We start from the raw sequence: 17911 nt of genomic DNA, 5'->3' as shown, positions 1-17911 counted from the left end.
GAGGTAGGAAAGCTGCATGATCATGGACTGCATACCATGTCTTGAAAGCTACTGCCTGACCTCCCTGCTCCCTTGGTGCCTCTTAATGCAGCCAGCCACAGGGCAGTTCATCTATATGAAGACAGTAGCAACCTGCCACCTTTCTACAGGACACTGTTCAGCCATGAAAGCACATACAGCCTGGAACCCTATGGCCAAAAGGAGGCCTTCCACTTCCCTAGGAGAATCTGCCTTCAAAAGAACGGGGGAGAGGGTGAAGACAAAGAAAAGCAAATGGGAGCTAGAGAAGAGAAAGAGAAAACTAGAGAAGAGACAAGAAAAGGATGTAAATTAAACATACAGGAGTCAGATCAGGCGTGTTTTTCTCAAGAGCTCTAACTCACTCACTGCATGACTCACTTCACTTTTGTGCCTCAGTTTCCCCATTTGGAAAAAATGGGCGAATTCATCCCTCCCGATTCTGTTGTGAGGCTTGTTGGTAAAGTGCTTTGTGTTCAGTGGATGCAAGCAGCCACCAAAGGGTGAGTGGACATTTCTGAACTGTGGCCTGTCACCAAAGTAAGTTACTCAAAAGGCATGCTCACAGCACAGACACTAGACAGGGTTAGGACAGGCACTAGGAAAGGGTCAAGCCAGGCACTCTCACACATACCCACAATCTGACTGCACCGTGCTAGAGCTCCTCAGACCAAGTAACCCACTGCCAGTACCTCTGTCCACCCAGCTGCCCAGCTCTCCACCACCCCCCTCCACTTCATATTTGCCATTTCCTCTCAAACAGAGATATCAAGAGACCTAAGAGCAATCACACACTCACCACCCCCATTCTGCAGTTTTGTTTTACAGGTTAAACACAAAAATCCAATCAGAACATTGGGTTAGGGAAGTTCCCAAAACACCTTCATGAAGAAGCCTGATCTTGCCCACCCAGCCCTTCCTCAGCTTACTACACCTGCACAGTAGTTACCTAAATCAATTCCCACCCATTGAGGTTTCGCAGGTGGCTGAATACACAAGACAGTTCATAATGAGCTACCAGGCCTGTATGTACTCATTTCCTGGAAGTGTAACAGACATGAGGCAATACCCATAGGCATTGATGCACACCTGAAGTATGTACAGGCAAGCTCCCACAAATACTAACCTGGACCTACAGGTGCAGATCTGCTGATTACCAAATAAAGTGAGGAATTGGCTGAATGCACAATGGGGATGAGATGGCTCAGGGGACTGATAATGGGATATGCGGCTTTTCATCTCTACGCTGCGCCTGCATCTCCAGCACATGCTGGTGCTGACTGACAGTCATGACTACCTGACAGACTGGGTGGTCTCTGGGAAAAGTTCTCATGCTTGTTGCCAAAGGACAAGAGTCCATATTGAAGGCCATAAATCAAAGGGGACTAATTTACACTCGACAGTGCTCTCAAAGGTAAAGGATTGGATCAGCCATATCCTAGACTCCTTTCTCACTCTTAGAGGCATGGTTCCTTCAGATCAAGGGAAGGCTGCTTGGAGGGGCAGTGGTCACAGTTTGCACTGCTATTACTCCTGCTACACTGGCTCTGAGGATAAAAGGATGTCAGAGGCTAGGGCTGTCAATCAGGCACCTTTCACCTGCTCTGAATTCATTCAAACAATCTGAAGTGAAAGAGTTCTGAGTTCTAACCTCCATCTGCAACCAGCCTGGGTGGCCAGCTCCATGTCGCTTCCCACAGGAGTCCTGATCAGATGCCTTCCTGTTCTCCTTTAGGGAGCAGCACTCAGAGAATAAAAGCCACACACTTCTGTTGTTCAACATTGGTTGTATTTAAGAACTACATTTCAGAAGGTACCATGTGTTTCTCACACACACATACATAACTTCCCAAGACCAGGGTAGGGGCACTGAAAACACAGGGTGGAAAGGGGGGAGGGGGGGAAAAAAGAGAGAGTCCATCAGTGCATTGTAAACTGAGCTTTCATGCCAGTCAAGTGCAGCAAAAACTGTTCTGACACTTCAAAGTTAGACCTTTGGCAAATAAAGAAGAAAGGATCCTGAAGTTCCAGATATACCATCCTTCATGAGACCCTTGGAATTCTCAGCCTGGACTTCAGGAGCTGGTGGTGCCCAACGAGCTGCTCAGAACACTGGCTGAGACTGCTGTGCTCCCAAGAGTGGCACGCAGGTGAGATTCCAGCTGAGTGTCTTCCCACCAAGGGCAGAGAGACTGCACACACCAACAACTCTTGGGAAGGCTTCACTTTCAGGCAGAGGCAGAAGAGGGTCCTTCCTCCCTCCCCCAAGGCTGAACGTTGACACGAATCCAGCTGAGTGACCTTCATTCTGACCTAGACAGTGCTCTGGAGAGGAAGTTTGTCTCCTGCTGCTCTCTTTGACCTTGATTATATACTGCTAAGTCAGGGACACAGAGATGTCTGGTAACAAGACTCCTGCTCTGACCCGTAGCACCTCTCTTGGTATCAGAGCCACAAATAGTGATGGTCAACAGACAGACACCGAAGTTCCATCCAGATGCTGTCCAACAACTCAGTTTTGCTGAGTCTTTCTTCTATTCCTGCATAAGAGAAGTTCACAGTAAACGGTACAAGAGTCGTCCCAGCACAAGATGGGACATGGCATGCCATGGATATCATTCTGTTTCCCCAACAACATCTCCTCTCTGGGCTACACACTTCACAGAAACCCAAATGTCACAATCAGCCCTAAACAGTCAAGGAGACAAAGCACTAGGAAACATAGTGAAGAGAACACCCTTCACTGGTCAGCGGGGTGAATTAGATGGGATCCAAGCCAGCTTTTCTAATCTTGATGATCAATTACAACCGTGTTCAGTATGCAAGTTTCCCACCCAGGAACAGCAGAGCAGGGCAAGACAAGGCAAGGCTCCATGTGAGTTTGGAAGGCTCTTCAGGGAAAGGACTAGGAAGGCATGCTAGTTTTTCAGGGCGATTGCCAGGACTCTAAAAGGAAGTTCTGCTGCTCCTGTAGACTCTCTCTTCTCATTCTGAAAATTGTTGTGCCAAGTATGAGAACATAAAGGATTCAAACAAAATGAACACAGGTATGAAAGTTTCCCCGCCTCCCCACGTGACCATACAAGGAAGGGAGCAACACTACAGCCTCACAACACACACAGTTAATTAGTAAAGGGCACTTTCTGTGTTTTGTCCAGGAAGCCGGCACCCCCTGGTGGAGAAAAGGGAAGCTGATTTTAACTGGCTATTCATCAGTCTCAGGGCCCCAGGAGATCAATTTTGACATGGTTTCATCGTGGGAGACTTGGTGAGTGCCCTTGTAATCTCTGTCTCCCTCACCACGTTACATCCACTTCTAACCATGCTGCAGCTTTAGAGAAAAGCAGGAGACCTTCACTCCTCAAAGAACTCTGCTGTGAACGGGAGAGAGGAGGTTTCCTGTGACACATCTGACAGAGGCAGGACTCAAAGGGTGGCGTTGTGTGCATACATACTGTATGGATTCAACTTGATCACCCTGCTAGGTACCAAGCTCCCAATACCCTGAGCACTGCATCTTTTGGGAGCAGGGTGGTGGGGGGGGTTCCAAACCATCTTTCCAGTTTCTCCTCAAACAAGTCATCACATGCTCATTCCTGCTGTCCCACGGTGCCAAGACCCAGCAAGAACAAGACCTCTAACACAACAGGATCATGGAACCTAAGGCTTTCTGCTATCCAGGCTGACTGTCCCAGATTTCAGGGGTACTGTGTCCACTGCCAGCACCATCACAGAAACCCAGCCACTGGGCTTGTGGAAACAAGACCACTCTTGGCTCCCTTCCAAACTGTTCTTTCAACACTTTAAATTAAAACCCAAAGAAGGAAAGCATTCGAGTGCCAGACGCCACATTCCTCGTCTCGGCAGACAGGGGAAACACACTTATTGGAAGCTGGATTCTTGCTCACTAAGTGCAGGTTCTTTCTTGGGAGATTCAGTTGGATGACAGTGAGGGAAGGGGGAAGGAGGTGGGCTAATGGTTTTGCAGTTCCAGTAGTCCCCTTAATTGTCGTGGAGTGGGACAGAGATGGGCCAGCAGCCCATCAGTCTTAAGTGCTGCGTGCAATACCAGCGCTCAGTATCTTCCATTACTCGTGAATGAAGCAGCTCCATCGTCAGTCACCCAGGTGGCCAGGGACTAGTCATACCGACCCTTAATCATCATGTTCAACAGGGGACCCACCTGTTCAAGGCAAAAACAGATTATTAGCCATGGCAAGCGCACAGCAACAAGGGCGGCACAGCCTGCAGCCTGACTACCTCAAGCTGTTATCTCATCAACTCCCACAAGCTAAGCTGGGCCAGGCCAGGCCAGAGAAGGGGATCTCAGAGGAATACAGATTGGGAAGAAGTGGAGCTGGTTATTCTGCCCAGTTAGCAGTGAACCAATCTCCTGATAAGATTCAGAGGAGATGTCAAATGAGTCTTGATCGCTTATGGTTATTAAAGATCCCCTAGCATCTTCCACCAGAGTTAACCACAGTGTCCTGGCCAGTAGTGACAACTTTCCTACACAAAATCCCACCTGCAGTTTCAACTGGATACAGGTTTTCTTCACTTCCTGTTCTAATCTTATGCCACACTGAACAGGGGCTGCTTTATTTTCGAGTGGAGAAGGAGCATTTCCTCTGTATCACCAGTAAGGTACTCTGGGGTTACTTAAAATCACAAGCATTATAGAAAGGGAAGACAATATTTGTCCCTCAATCCTAAGGTTTGGCCTGCAGTCAAGGCTGCTCCTATCCCTTAGCATTCCCTGTGAATAGTCAGGGAAGGAATCTCTCATCATGCATTAGTATTGAAAGGCATTTTTATTTGGATCATCCAGATAGCATGTAAATTGGATAAAGAACATTTGTTGACATTATACAGAGATTTAAGTGTTCTTGCACTAATCAGTGGTCTAGGACCAGTGCTTGGAAGGGTTTACTGGCCATGAAAACGTTTGTATTCCACACCCAGTATTTCAACCTCCACCAAAGAGATAACAGCCCTCCAAAACCAGATTCTGATTCCCAGTTTAATCCACTGCGTCATGAGATGCCAGCTGGTAAAAATCATATTGGAACTCAAGTGGGGGGAAAAAAGCAAGGTGGTATTCAAAATGAGTCAGTTTTGAGGTCAAATCTCTCTCAACCCAGCAGAGCTAAAAAATAAAATTGTGTATCCCACTGAAAAACTGATTATGGAGCATTTATTTATCACCCTCCCTGCTCCTGAAATATCATACCTTAATGTTGTCACTAGTGCCTCTGACCAGCATCCTTTTCTGCCAGCATCCGCAACCAAACAGCGCAAGCTGTGGGCAGTAGAGACTATTTCCCAGTTTTTGCACTACGTCACTGGTTGTACTCATCAGCCCAAGCACTGTAATTTGAGGATCTCAGCCTTTTGTGTCCAAGGACTATTAGGGTAGAGGATGAAGAATTGCCACTAGTGCGGTGTCACCCATCCCCATTAATATCACAGGCAGCCTCAGGTGGTTTGCTGGGATCCAGAGTTCTGCAGTCCACACTTGGACATTTCAGTGGGGGTGGCAGCATCTCTAACTTTTACTTTACCTCTTGTGGGTTTCCCAGGGCCTCTCCCAGCATCTTCTCAATGTTCCTCATTATCGCCACTTTCTGATGCGCCTTTAAGGGATACTCAATTCTCTTTGGGGTGGGAGCACCCTGAAAGTAAAGAGAAAGAACACCTCATTGTGTCCTTCCTGAAATGTCTCAACCTTACCCCAATCTTAGCAAACAATGCCACTCACACCCAAGCACCCTGGCTATTCAACTGCAATACCCCCATGCCTCCAGAGGAAGAAACCTTGCTAGTGACAAGTCCTTATAGACAAGATTAAGAATGGGTTAGAAGAATACATTCCAGGGATGGTCCAATCTAGGCACACTTAATCCTGCCTCAGCACAGGGGGGGTGGACTACATAACCCCTTGAGGTCCCCTCCAGCCGTAAATTTCTATGATTCAGGCAGCAGAGTTCTCCATGCTTGCCATCCTGTCTTCATGGTGGGGTGCCACAGGGACAGTGGGAATTCTACTGAATAATGGGCTCCCACAGGAGTGCAGATGGACATGTGCTTACCTTGTACCAGAAGTTCACAGTGATGGTGGTTCCGCCATTCAGCAGAGACTCAATGTGATGCCACCTACATAGAAACACAAAACGGGAGAGCTACTATCAAAAGAATGAGCTACACAGACATAAGTGTTGGTTGCAAGCCAGAGTGCAGGAGAGGCACCTTGGCATGTCACTCAGTCACCAGCACAATTACTTGAACAACTCCCCTTAGTTATTTAAATGTGCATTGCTAGAGCACATCTCACTGTAGAATGCGAATGCCTCATGCACATCAACAGATTTATCCTCAACATTCAGAGGTAGCAGATATTATTACTCCCATTTCACAGATGGGAAACTGAAGCATGGAGTGGTTAAGACTTGTTCAAGATCTCACTACAAATCTGTAGCTTGGCCAGAAATAGGAGCTGAGATCTTCTGAATCGCAGTGCAATGCTTTAATCAAAAGACCACCCTTTCTGTCTAAATCTCTGCACCTGCTGGCCACACTCCCTCCCCTCCTTCTCCCAGCTCATTGGATCCTCCTTACCAGTACATAGGGATGTAGAGCACATCACCCGGGCCTACCACTGTCTCATAGCCAACCACGTTCTGGAAATTGGGAAACTTCTCATAGTCAGGATTGTCAAAGTCCACCTAGCAGATCAAGAGACAAGGATGCAGCACTGATCAGCCAGAGGGAGGAAATTCAGGAGTGCACTCTGCTCAGACAGCAGCCTCTACTGCAGGTTCTCCCTGCAGGTCTGTCCTGTGCAGCAGTTACATTCCTATACAGTGTACCAGCCCCAGGTGCGGTATATAGTTCCACACACACTTCCAACTCCTGCAGCACAGCCCAAGGCAGATATGCGTCGAGTAGCTCTCTTGGAATAGGTGTCTTGTTAAATACTTAAGAAAAAGAGGGGAGGAGGGAAAGGTACGAGAGAAGAAGCAATGTCCCTGTTATTTCCCATCAGTAGGAAATGCTTATGACTAAAAGAAAAACGTCTTTGGACCAAAGCAAACAAAATAAGAATACTGGTACCATTCCAGAAGAGTTATGTTCTGTGGCTGACAAATGCACCACTCAAATACCCAAGGCACAGTAACAACACTTGGCATTTCTACAGCATCTCAAGGAACTGCCAACATTCAGCTTCATAACACCAGTGTGCTAGACAGAAGATCGGAAAACTGAGACACTGAGACTGACGTGCCCTACTCAGGGCTAGAGCTCTGTCGGCTCCAAGCACTAAAATATACTGCCTCACAGTGACACTAAAGAAGTCTAATTCATAACTCTGATGCACAATAGAGTCCCATTTTCCAGCACCACATATCGATACCAAAGGTAACAACTAGTGGACGTGCTCTAAAGGCTCAGCATCAGGATAGGCACTGGTACACTGTACTGATACTGGCATATCACCCATGGATTTAGTGATTTTTATGCACGTTCTTTTTTGGTGCGTAGTAGGGAACAGATCCAGTTCACTATAGATCTTATTCTCACCTGGCTCTGCCTGTCACATGGATGGTGCACAGGGTAAGGGTAGAGGCATTCAAACTGATCTGGAGGGAACAGGATACACCGCTTGTAGCCCTTAATCTGAGCGAAGAAGTTCTGTTGCTCATCATAGTGAGCTGGTGTCACATTCCCTGGACAAAGAAAGAGACTGATAACTCTCACATATACTTTAAAGGCTTGGGCAAAGGAACAGGTTATAGGCCTCACTGGGGCAACAACGAACTGCCATACATGTCTATAGAACTAAACAGAGCAAAGGATCCTAAAGCACTTTACAAACCAGGCATTACAGCAGGGCTAGCAACTGCTAGAGTTAAAGTTACAGAACAGTTTCCGTTTTAACCCTCATTCTCAGTTACTCCCAACTCTCACTTTTCATGATGAGTTTTTCCAATTTGGTCTCAGCCTGAAGGTGGAAGGTAACATTTATAGAAAGTTTTAAGAAAACCTGTTCAGCTGTTTGAGTACAAGAGTGGGAAAGAACTTGTTTTAAGAAGACCCAATAACTTAAGAACCTTGATGTCTGAAGAAAGGAAGATGAAAATATGGCATAGAAACGGCCCTCTCTAAAAAGGGCCCCACATGGTACATTTGCATGCTTTGCTCACAAATTTCTTTCCACTCCCATGAGATGCCAAATGACAGTTCCTTCACAGTAGGTCTTTATAACATGACTGTCCCTCCCCTTTCTCTGATACTTTGACCAGCAGTGAGATAGTTAGCAAGACTGATTCTTTTGGTTAGACTTGAGTCAACTAGCCCTTAAACCAAACCCTGGACACCACTCTGAGCTATTGCTTCTGTAAATTCAGACCTCACTGCGTTGGTTTACATTTTCTTTGCATTTTGAAGGTATCTTAGTGACAATAATGGCTAGACACTTAAAAGGAATTAACTGGAACTGTAGATTCTGAACCACAAGATGGCAACCTCCAGAAACATGTCCCATTTCACCATAGCAAACTGACCCAGTCTGAACCCTCAGTGACTGACTGCCCTGATGAGAATTGGAATTCATCTGACCAAGATACGACCCTTTGAAAAGTGCCAATGTAGTGTTTTTGAAAGGTTTCAGAAACACACACAAAAGGCTGCTCTGCACATGGATGAATAGCTTACACTTCACTGCATAGGGATAAGTGTAGCCAGAACTTGAACAAGCCAGCAATTTCTGAGGATTTTAAGATTGTACCCTAGGAGATACAAGTATGATAGACAGCTGGATTACGTTGCATCCAGCATGCCTCAGAACTTTTAAAGTTCATCCTCAAAATGTCAAGGTAAAGAAATATCAACCTTCTACTAAAATGCTCTGTATAAAGGAGATGAAGTAGTGTATATATTTTCCAGTACCTGAGTCTACATATCAGTCTCTAAATTAATTAGAGGTTCCACTTTATGCTATATTTTAGGAGTTATCTATTTCCAAGTTCCCCAGTGCCCGATATAATTTTGCAATATCAGATTTAAGTCTCATTCAAGAGACAGCTCCTCCCTGCAATACACTGCCCATTAACACTATCCTGGGGCACTGCTTCAGTACTGATTCAGGAAAGAACGTCTCTTAGTAAGTTACCAGCATCTCCTCCTGCAATATCTGGGTTTTCCTTGGTGGTCTCCCATGCAAATATTGAACAGATCTAATCCTGCTTAGCTTGCAAGATCTTAAACTCTGATCTTCTCAGTTCTACTGCTGGTCCCTGCTTGCAGTTAATTCGAATACATAAAAATAAGTTAGAGGACACTGTACTGAGCATCAAATCCAAAAAGCCTGAAGTGCTCAAGTAAGACACAGGGATCAGTTCATCCCCCACTGATATATGCCAGGGGTGGCTATGTCAACTATTAGTTCAAAACACACTGCACAACTTTTGTCTGTATCAGAGTTGACACTTCAGGGAGTAATTAGACACGTAGAAATTTATCTTCCAGCAACCACAAGCAGAAGGGTACTCTCCTGACCCTCTCTCCATGCAACATAAATTAAAAATTGTGTGTACAAGGAGTCCCCCCTTAAAGCTATCTGTGCTGCTTCAGAGACACTCTGCAAACAAGTGGTAAGTTCAGCTGAAAGCGACCCCCAGAGTTGAAATACACCAGAATTACCAAGTCTCCCTCATGCCCTTCAGAATCAACACTGGTTGCTTACCTTCCATGCCAATAAGCAGTAAGTTGGAAGTCAGTTGCCCCCAGCCACGCTTCCCTTGCTGCTTGTTAATCCAGTTCCAGTTAAAGCCCAAGAAATCCACCACAATCTTCCTTCCAACCGTGTCATTCAGAGTCTGCTGCAGATACAACCTGTATTTCCCAAGGGAAAAATGAGTGTTACGCATACATATGGATACACAGGCATCTTCTCATCCACCCTTAGAGAGATGTCTTTCCCGGTCTTCTCACACACACACTCCATACTAACAGAGACAGGTAGATTTCATGTATGTGAAACATGTTAAGAGGAGACCAATATCACAAGTTAACCTCAGGAACTACGTGGAGAATTACATGTCCCACTCAGCTCTCTGCAAAAGAGGGAAATCTAGTTTTTAGAAATTCTACTCTGTCACCAACAGTGGCAAGCAAAACTATAAGAAATGTAGGTGTCTGTGGAAAGGAAAAGTTCCAAAAATCCGAGGGATCAAACTTCGCCTGCAGAATTTCCCACCATAGGAGGAAATTAAATCTAATTTAGATCAAACAGTAATCGGTTGAGTAAAGATTTTGGGATGAGTGGGGCTTTGGAGCAATCCAAAACGAATTCCGAGATCTCAGAGGAATGGCTAGAAGAAACACTAACCAGCAAGTGCAGCAGGAGGGAAGCTTAAATCCCAATCCATTATCAAGCAAGCGACTGTACAGTCAAGCAAAGTTAATCAATATCCCCCAAATTAACTCTTCCACTTACTTTCCGTCACTAACCACCAGAGGGGCCTCTCTGATTAAGAGTTCCTGTGGGCAGAATGTCTGTGAAGGAATATAGCACATCAACCTCAGACCTCAGCTGGTCATACACCAAGGTGCCTTTAGTTGTAGGAGACCAAACTATCAGTGCCTCAGTCACTGCAATCTCAGCGGTACATGCATTAGACACCCTATACCCATATTCACCAGCAAAGCTGTGTAAGGTCTGTGATAGGTTCTGGCATATCATCTAAAAGGGCAAAACCTGAGGGGGAACTGAATGGCTCTGAAAACTGGTAATGGCATACAGAGCCACTGGGTGGTATATAGCTTGTTCAACCTCGGCCAAGGTTAATAGCATCCAGAAGTTGTTACCATCCAGTAACTGCTTGGTGGCCTGTTGAAAGCAGTTGCTGGGATAAGTCTAGTTGCTAGTGGATAAGCATCCACATAAATATTGCCAGCACAACTGCCACTAATTTGCACCATTGCTAGCAGTCTCAGAAGAGAGGCCATGCAATATACAATAAGAGACTCGACACCATTCTCATCTGCCAAGTCAGAGCTAGCATACATTGGTGGGACAGCATAGGAAAAGTTGGATTGCCAGTGGGTGACTTTTCTAGGGATCATGGCCTTTAGCCTTCAGCGCTGCCAAGCAAAGCATCTTTCACGAGCACTGTATTCCTGCCAAAGAACGTGAAAGTCCTATCAGGAAAACACTGAAAAATTCTGTGATAAATGTAGACAGACATCTTTGAAACACTTAACAAGTGGATGACCAAACCCAGGACACCTGAGAACACCACCCTCCTCCAACACTGAATCTGAGGAGGAGAAATCATAGTGAAGATGAAAAAAGTGGGTCCAAATGCTCTCAAATCATTTACAGTGCCTAAATCTCAATCGATCACCAGTTAAACCTGTGCAACTGGAGAGCTTTCCAAGTATCACCTACCTCTCACCACTCCCTTGCTGCTGTATTTCCTGGAGTCTCTCCACAAACTCACTAAACTTCATCTCTTCCCTGTTCGACTTCGGCTTGAAGTTCTTGAAATTGGCCATTTTCTTCTCATCATAGTACAAAAACTTGTATGTGCTGGCGTTATACACTGAGAAGTCCCCATTGCCAATGTTCTCCTGGAGGTAGTCCAGGTCCCACTTCAGGGCAGGATACACCAAGTTTGTATCTGTTAGGACCACTGGCTCCTAGACAGGAAAAGAAAGCACACTGGTTCAAGGATTTCTGGAGAAACTGGGAGATACTTTAACTCATTATCATAACCATACAGTTTCCCTTCTGAAGCAGTAGGAAGGGGGAGGAGGAAAATCAGGCAACAGGGTCTGGGAAGGAGGAGGAAGAAAGTCCCAAAAATACAAGAAAAATTAGGAACTAGTCACCACTTTCTCGTGACATGCTCACAAAGGAGTGCCAGATGCCACTAATCAACTCTATAAACCAGTCATAGAAGCATGTCAGGGAAGGATACGGAAATTACTTTATTTGGTTATACCACATGGTCTTTCTAGTCCAATATCCTGACTTGGACAGCAGCTAATGCGAAGGATAAGACACCCCCATAATACATAGAGTATAGGATAGGATATGAATACTCCACACCGCCTTATAGTGGTCTCGGGTTTGATTTCTGGACAGGTGAATCTAGGAATGACGCTGAAGAAGAGTGTTCTGTTCCAGGAAAGTAGGTAGAAATATTTGTATTGATCCTTAGAAGCCCCTTTGGTAATTTAAGGAGCAGTGCTGAAATCTGAAAGGAACCAGTCTCTCTCTCATCCTCCTCCAACAGAAAGGTCAAGCTGAGGTACAGGCAAAGGGATAGCAGAGATTATCCCATTTCCTAGATGGACACAGATGTAGTCAGAATCCTCCCTAGAAGGAAATTCCGTCCATCTCCCCTATACCATAAACAGTTACTTGAAAACACCCCAGCCTTTTCCATACTTCTTTCCACACATACTCCCCAAACTTCCTAAGAACCACCCCTATGTTTCTAAAGGCTAATCTACACTAGAAGCACTATATCGGCACAGCTGCACTGCTGTGGCGTGTTTGGTGAAGACGCTCTTCTGTCAGCATAACGCCACCTCCGCAAGAGGCCAATAGCTGTGTCGGCAGGAGAACATCTTCATCAACATAGCGCTGTCCACACCGGCGCTTAGATCGGTATAATGTACGTCGCTCCAGAGAGGTAGCTTTTTCACACCGTGAGCAACGTAAGTTATATCAACATAAGCGGAAGTGTAGACGAGCCCTGAAACTTGCATGCCCACTTCCCTTCTTATGGATTTGCTTCCATGAAACCACAAGTACCTCACTCATTTCATAGACATTAAAGATGGGGAAGCCTTACTAAATCCCATCTACTCTGAACCATGGCAACGAGTATAGGATTGGTCCCTACGGTACTGTCTTCAAATTGGTGACAACACCCAAATTTGGCATCAAAGTCCAAGTCTGTAAAAACATTGCTTTCCAAAATAAAGTTTTCATGATTTACATTCCAGAACAAAGATCTAACTTTCCCTGAAGCTTTCGCAACTGCAACAGTGCAGCAACTGACAGAAAGGCTAACTATGAACAAAAGGGGAAAACAAACATTAATTTTTCAATGCCCAAATTGAGAAAAAAGGGAAACAGCCAATGTGAGAAATGATAATTTAATTACTTTCAATATTAATGTTGTTCCTCACAACACAAGAAATTAAAGCACTGCTTACAGTGTATGATCTTGTACACGGCAATGACTCAAGTGGCTTCTCTTGGGAGGTGATTCCACAGCCCAATTCTCTCTCCTTCAGAAAGCTTTCCCCATACCTAACCTACATTTCCTCTCTAATCTTCTCTCCTTTACTCTTAGTTCTATCACATATACCACCTTCAGAAATCCCACTCTTGCTAGGTGCTCTCAGCCTTTGGAGACTTCCTCCATGAGCCCTTTACCCACAGCACATAGATCCCTGGGCTGCTAACACCATCCAGAGTGAGTCAGCAGGTGCTCACACCTGCTCACCAGGAACCCCAAGTGCACATGATCTCCCCCACACAAACACATTCCTTGACAGATACACATCAGCCCCCGCTATCAGCCCCAGCCTCCCACCCACGACACCCCTGGGCTTTGTCCCCACACACCCCCAGCACTACCAAGTGCCCTGCCCCCCCACACCGTCACACTCTGTACCTCAAAGCAGCACCCTTAACCCCCATATTCAGCACTGTCATATAATTATGATATGTTCTGTTCAAAGTATGCCTTGTGAGGTATCATTTTGAAAGGCTTGATCTGTTGAACATTAATATTCTGTTGGATTGTACGTACTATCATTGTATGTGAGGTTATGAAGTTTTGCTATGTGTGTGTTACTGAAATATGTTGTGAGGTTGGGAAGACCCACAACCAGCTTTTTAGATACAACAATGTTGTATCCAGAAGTACTGATGGCCCATTGAAGAGAAACCACTTTCCCAACAACCATCTCAGAGAAACCACATATACAATGGCGACTGCTTGACCCACATCATAGCAAAAAATCTTTCCAGCAAACTTGTGGAAGTAACATCATCATTTAGCCTAACTCCCCCAACAACTCAACACCTGGAAGAAACATCTAGAGGATAAAGACTTTGAACTGGGGAGGGTGGTCCTGGGCTGGAGGCATAAGCGCCAACTCCGGACGTGCTCCAGCCCCAGAGCACCCACAGGAAAAAAACAGGGGGAGCTCAGCACCCACTGGCAGCCCCATGGAGCAGCACCTCCTGCCCACCACAATCAGCTGTTCAGCAGCGTGCAGGAGGGGAAGGAGAAGCAGGAGCGGGGTGTGCTTGGGGTAGAGGGTGGAATGGGGTGAGAAGAGGCAGGATGGGGCTAGGAAAAGGGCAGGAAGAGGCGTGGGTGGGAGCTTGGGGGAAGGGATGGAGTGGGGGCAGGGCCTGGGGCATAGCAGGAGCTGAGCACACCCGCCCCACCCTGGGCAAATCACAAAGTCAGCACCTCTGGCTGGAGGAGAGTCCCAGGCTGTGTACTGAGGAACTATACTGTCTGTCAGGGCGAGACACTGCTTGATTCAAATCCTGTTTAGCTTATAAAACTTAGACTGCAAATTTATTTTATTTCATTTCTTAGGTAACCAACTTTGATCTCTATGCTAGCTATTTATAATAACTTAAAATTATCTTTCTGTAGTTAATAAATCTGTCATATTTTACCTAAAACAGTGTGTTTTGGTTGAAGTACTTGGTAAATCTCTGCTCAGTTTACAAAGACTAGTGTGTGTCCCCTCCAGTCTAGGGAGGGGTCAAGTGGGTAATGAACCTTACACCCGGCAGGCTTCTGACCGGGGCAGGACCTCACAGCTCTGAGGTCCGAGGCTGGGGGGAACTGGATGGAGCCTCTGTGTTGTTGGTTCATGAGCGTCTGGGACGAGCATTCATGTAACTCATCTGGGTGTGTCCTGTCCACGTTTGCGTAAGCCCAGCACCCGCCAGAGCTGCCTCGCTTGACACAGCCTCACCCTGTGAGGGATGCCCCAGGCTGGTGGGGCAGAGGCTCAGCAGCCCCGCGGCCCCTCTCGCCCCGCAGAGCCCTCCCCACACCCAGCGCTCCCCACCTCACGCCCCTTGTCACGCAGGCGTCAGCCCCCGCGGCCCGGGCACCTCGTTCTCGATCAGCTCCTCGGCGCGGGGGTCGCTGTGGCTGAGCCGGGGGATGGGCTGCGTCCGGAAGGTGTAATGGCGGAACTGCGACTCGCTCCAGCCGGGCCCCGCCGTCTCCTCGGCCTCCTCCCGGGCCCCGGAGCCCCCCGCCTCCGCGGACGAGGAGGAGGAGGCCGCCGCCATCGCCGCCTACACCGGAAATGGAACCCGGAACCGGAAATACCCGACTTCACCTCCATAGTGACGCCGGAAACAGAAGGAAAGCCAGAGAGAGGAGAAGCCCGGGGGGCTCCGAAGTGGGAGCGGCGCCCCCAGCAGCACGGGTGGGAGAATTGCCCTGGGGAGAGGCTACAGCGCCCCCAGCGGTACAAAATGAGATAGTAGCAGGGAGAGGATTGGGAACCTCAGGATTGTATTCAATAATGTAAGCCCCCAGTCGAGGAAGGCCCAGATCCCCAAGGATATTTTAAAATTTTATTAAAGCTAATGTTAAAAAATATATATAATACAAAGGTTGGGAAAAGAGTGTCTGTACATCTGGGTATGGTGCTTAGATTATCCACAAATACAAAGTTAATTTTTAAAAGTCATATGATACCTAGAATCAGAGGGGTAGCCATGTTAGTCTGGATCTGAGAAAGCGGCAAAGAGTCCTGTGGCACCTTATAGACTAACAGATGTATTGGAGCATAAGCTTTCATGGGTGAATACCCACTTCTTCAGATGCAAGAAGTGGGTATTCACCCACGAAAGCTTATGCTCCAATACATCTGTTAGTCTACAAGGTGCCAGAGGACTCTTTGCTGCTTTCATGATACCTAGAGTACATAATCAGCAATAACCCAAATTTAGGTGAATAGATTAACAATACAGTTTAGATAGCAGCATCTGAATACTCCGATACATCACTCATGAAAAGTTGTACGGAAATTTGGTTGTGGAAAGCAAAATCTATCAATGCGTGGAGATTGTCTGCTCAGTAGTTGAGAATTAGGTTGGTTCAGAGGCAGATTTACCATGAAACAAACAGCGCAGTGGCACTGGGCCCCCAATGACAGTGGGGCCCCCAAAACGCAGGACAAATCTCATCTGACAACCTGCCCCCGAGTCCCAGCCGGCAGCGCAGCAGGAGACCCGCTGTCCCCGTCCTCACAAGCAGTGTGCAGAGACATGCCAGCCGCAGGGCTAAGGTGGCTCCCAGCTCGCTTTGCCTCCCTCCCTCTGCGCCGCTCCTGGAAGTGGCCGGCATGTCCCCGCAGCCCCCGGGGGTCTCTGTGTGTGTGTCTCTCCGTGTGTTGCCACCGCCCTTACTCCGCAGCTCCCACTGGCTGGGAACTGCAGCCAATAGGAGCTGCTGGGGCGGTGCCTGCAGGCAGTGGCATGCAGAGATCCCCTGCCCTCCTCCACCTAGGAGCCACTACCAGAGGGATGTGCCAGTCGCTTTGGGAGCCATGCCCCCCAAGGTAAGTGCCGCCCCCTGACCCCTCCCACACCCCAACCTCCTGCCCTAGCCCATAGCCCACACCCTGCACCCAAACTTCCTCCCAGAGTCCTCAGCACCTCCCAACCCCGTCCCAGCCCAGAGCTCGCACCCAGCACCCAAACAGCCTCCCAGAGTCCACACCCCCTCCTGCACCCCAAGCCCCTGCCCCAATCAAGGTACTTCACTTTATTTTCATTTACTTCCTATTACTTATCATATAGGAGGAGGATGAAGAAAAAAATAATGAAAAATGGGGTGGAGGGGAGATAAGAGAATGTTCTTCTTCTTGGCTGGGTCCTAGGAGAAGGGCCGGGGGGCGGGAAATGAAGCTGCACACAGGGCCCCACTAACTCTAAATCTGCCACTGGGTTGGTTGTCCATTTAGAAAATACAATCCATGAGGAAAGTATTTGTTACTTTCCAGACTGTGCTTCTCATCAGCACTCCAGCTCATCCTTCCTAGTATTGCCGATGTCCAGTGATGTGTTCTATGTAGGTGTCCCTCGACCACCTGATGCTGTCCGACACCATAAGTTGCCGCATCAGCCGAGCGTAGCATTGACCGATTCCACATTCTCTCAGTAGTCACTTGTTACTGGGGTCCCATGTGCCTACGGTTCCAACAATCAGTGAGCGTGTCTGGACTGGTAACCCTTAGCTCTCAAGGTTTCGGCCAGAGGGGCATATTTCTCTACCTTTCAAGCTTGGGCATCATAGAAGGCCGGGGTCCTGTTCTCGAAGGACACTGTGACGTCCACCGTGATGATCTTCTTCCGGTCCTCGTTGGTGATGACGATGTCCAGTCACAGTTGGCTGTCAGTTCCGGAGATGGTGGAGTTTACAGCAACCTTCCCCACGGGGGGCGGGACGGCTCTGGCCAAGTGATCTTGGATGGCATTGTGTCGCAGCTGCCAACCTCTTGAGTGGGGCTTGCAGCTACACAGGACATGGGGTAGTGTCTCGTTGACATAGCCACACTTCCTGCATCACTTGTCCCGATTCCCATAGCGGACGGCTCCGTTCAGTGGGATGCAGTTGAGCTGGGCCCTGTGGATGAACCTCCAGTCGGCAAATCGGGTGAAGCTGCCCCCGGGGAGGAAGTGGTTGCTGGCATCCCCTTTGCATGTCACCTCGAACGCCTTCCCTGGTCTGGCTTCCGTTTCAGGATTTCCACATATTGGCAGCGGATGGCATCCTTCAGGGTCCTCTCCAGCATGGTTCTAGCTCTTGTAATGATGATAGTG

At 47.4% G+C, this 17911-nt stretch overlaps 1 protein-coding gene across 1 annotated transcript; it reads right to left on the bottom strand.

Annotated features, from left to right (window-relative positions):
• Positions 1–1785: 1785 nt before the first annotated feature.
• Positions 1786–15399, bottom strand: HIF1AN (hypoxia inducible factor 1 subunit alpha inhibitor). The gene is made up of 8 exons (XM_048857488.2): positions 15185–15399; positions 11468–11718; positions 9761–9909; positions 7597–7742; positions 6634–6740; positions 6108–6171; positions 5580–5690; positions 1786–4201 (listed from the first exon to the last, which is right to left on the bottom strand). The coding sequence occupies exons 1-8, from the start codon at positions 15365–15367 to the stop codon at positions 4157–4159; spliced, it is 1056 nt and encodes a 351-aa protein (XP_048713445.1). The 5' UTR covers positions 15368–15399; the 3' UTR covers positions 1786–4156.
• Positions 15400–17911: the final 2512 nt, after the last annotated feature.

This window comes from Caretta caretta, chromosome 7 (assembly GCF_965140235.1).
Source record: "Caretta caretta isolate rCarCar2 chromosome 7, rCarCar1.hap1, whole genome shotgun sequence".
Lineage (NCBI taxonomy): Eukaryota > Metazoa > Chordata > Testudines > Cheloniidae > Caretta > Caretta caretta.
Note: the sequence above shows the minus strand (reverse complement) of the source record. Positions and strands in the feature narration are given on the sequence as shown.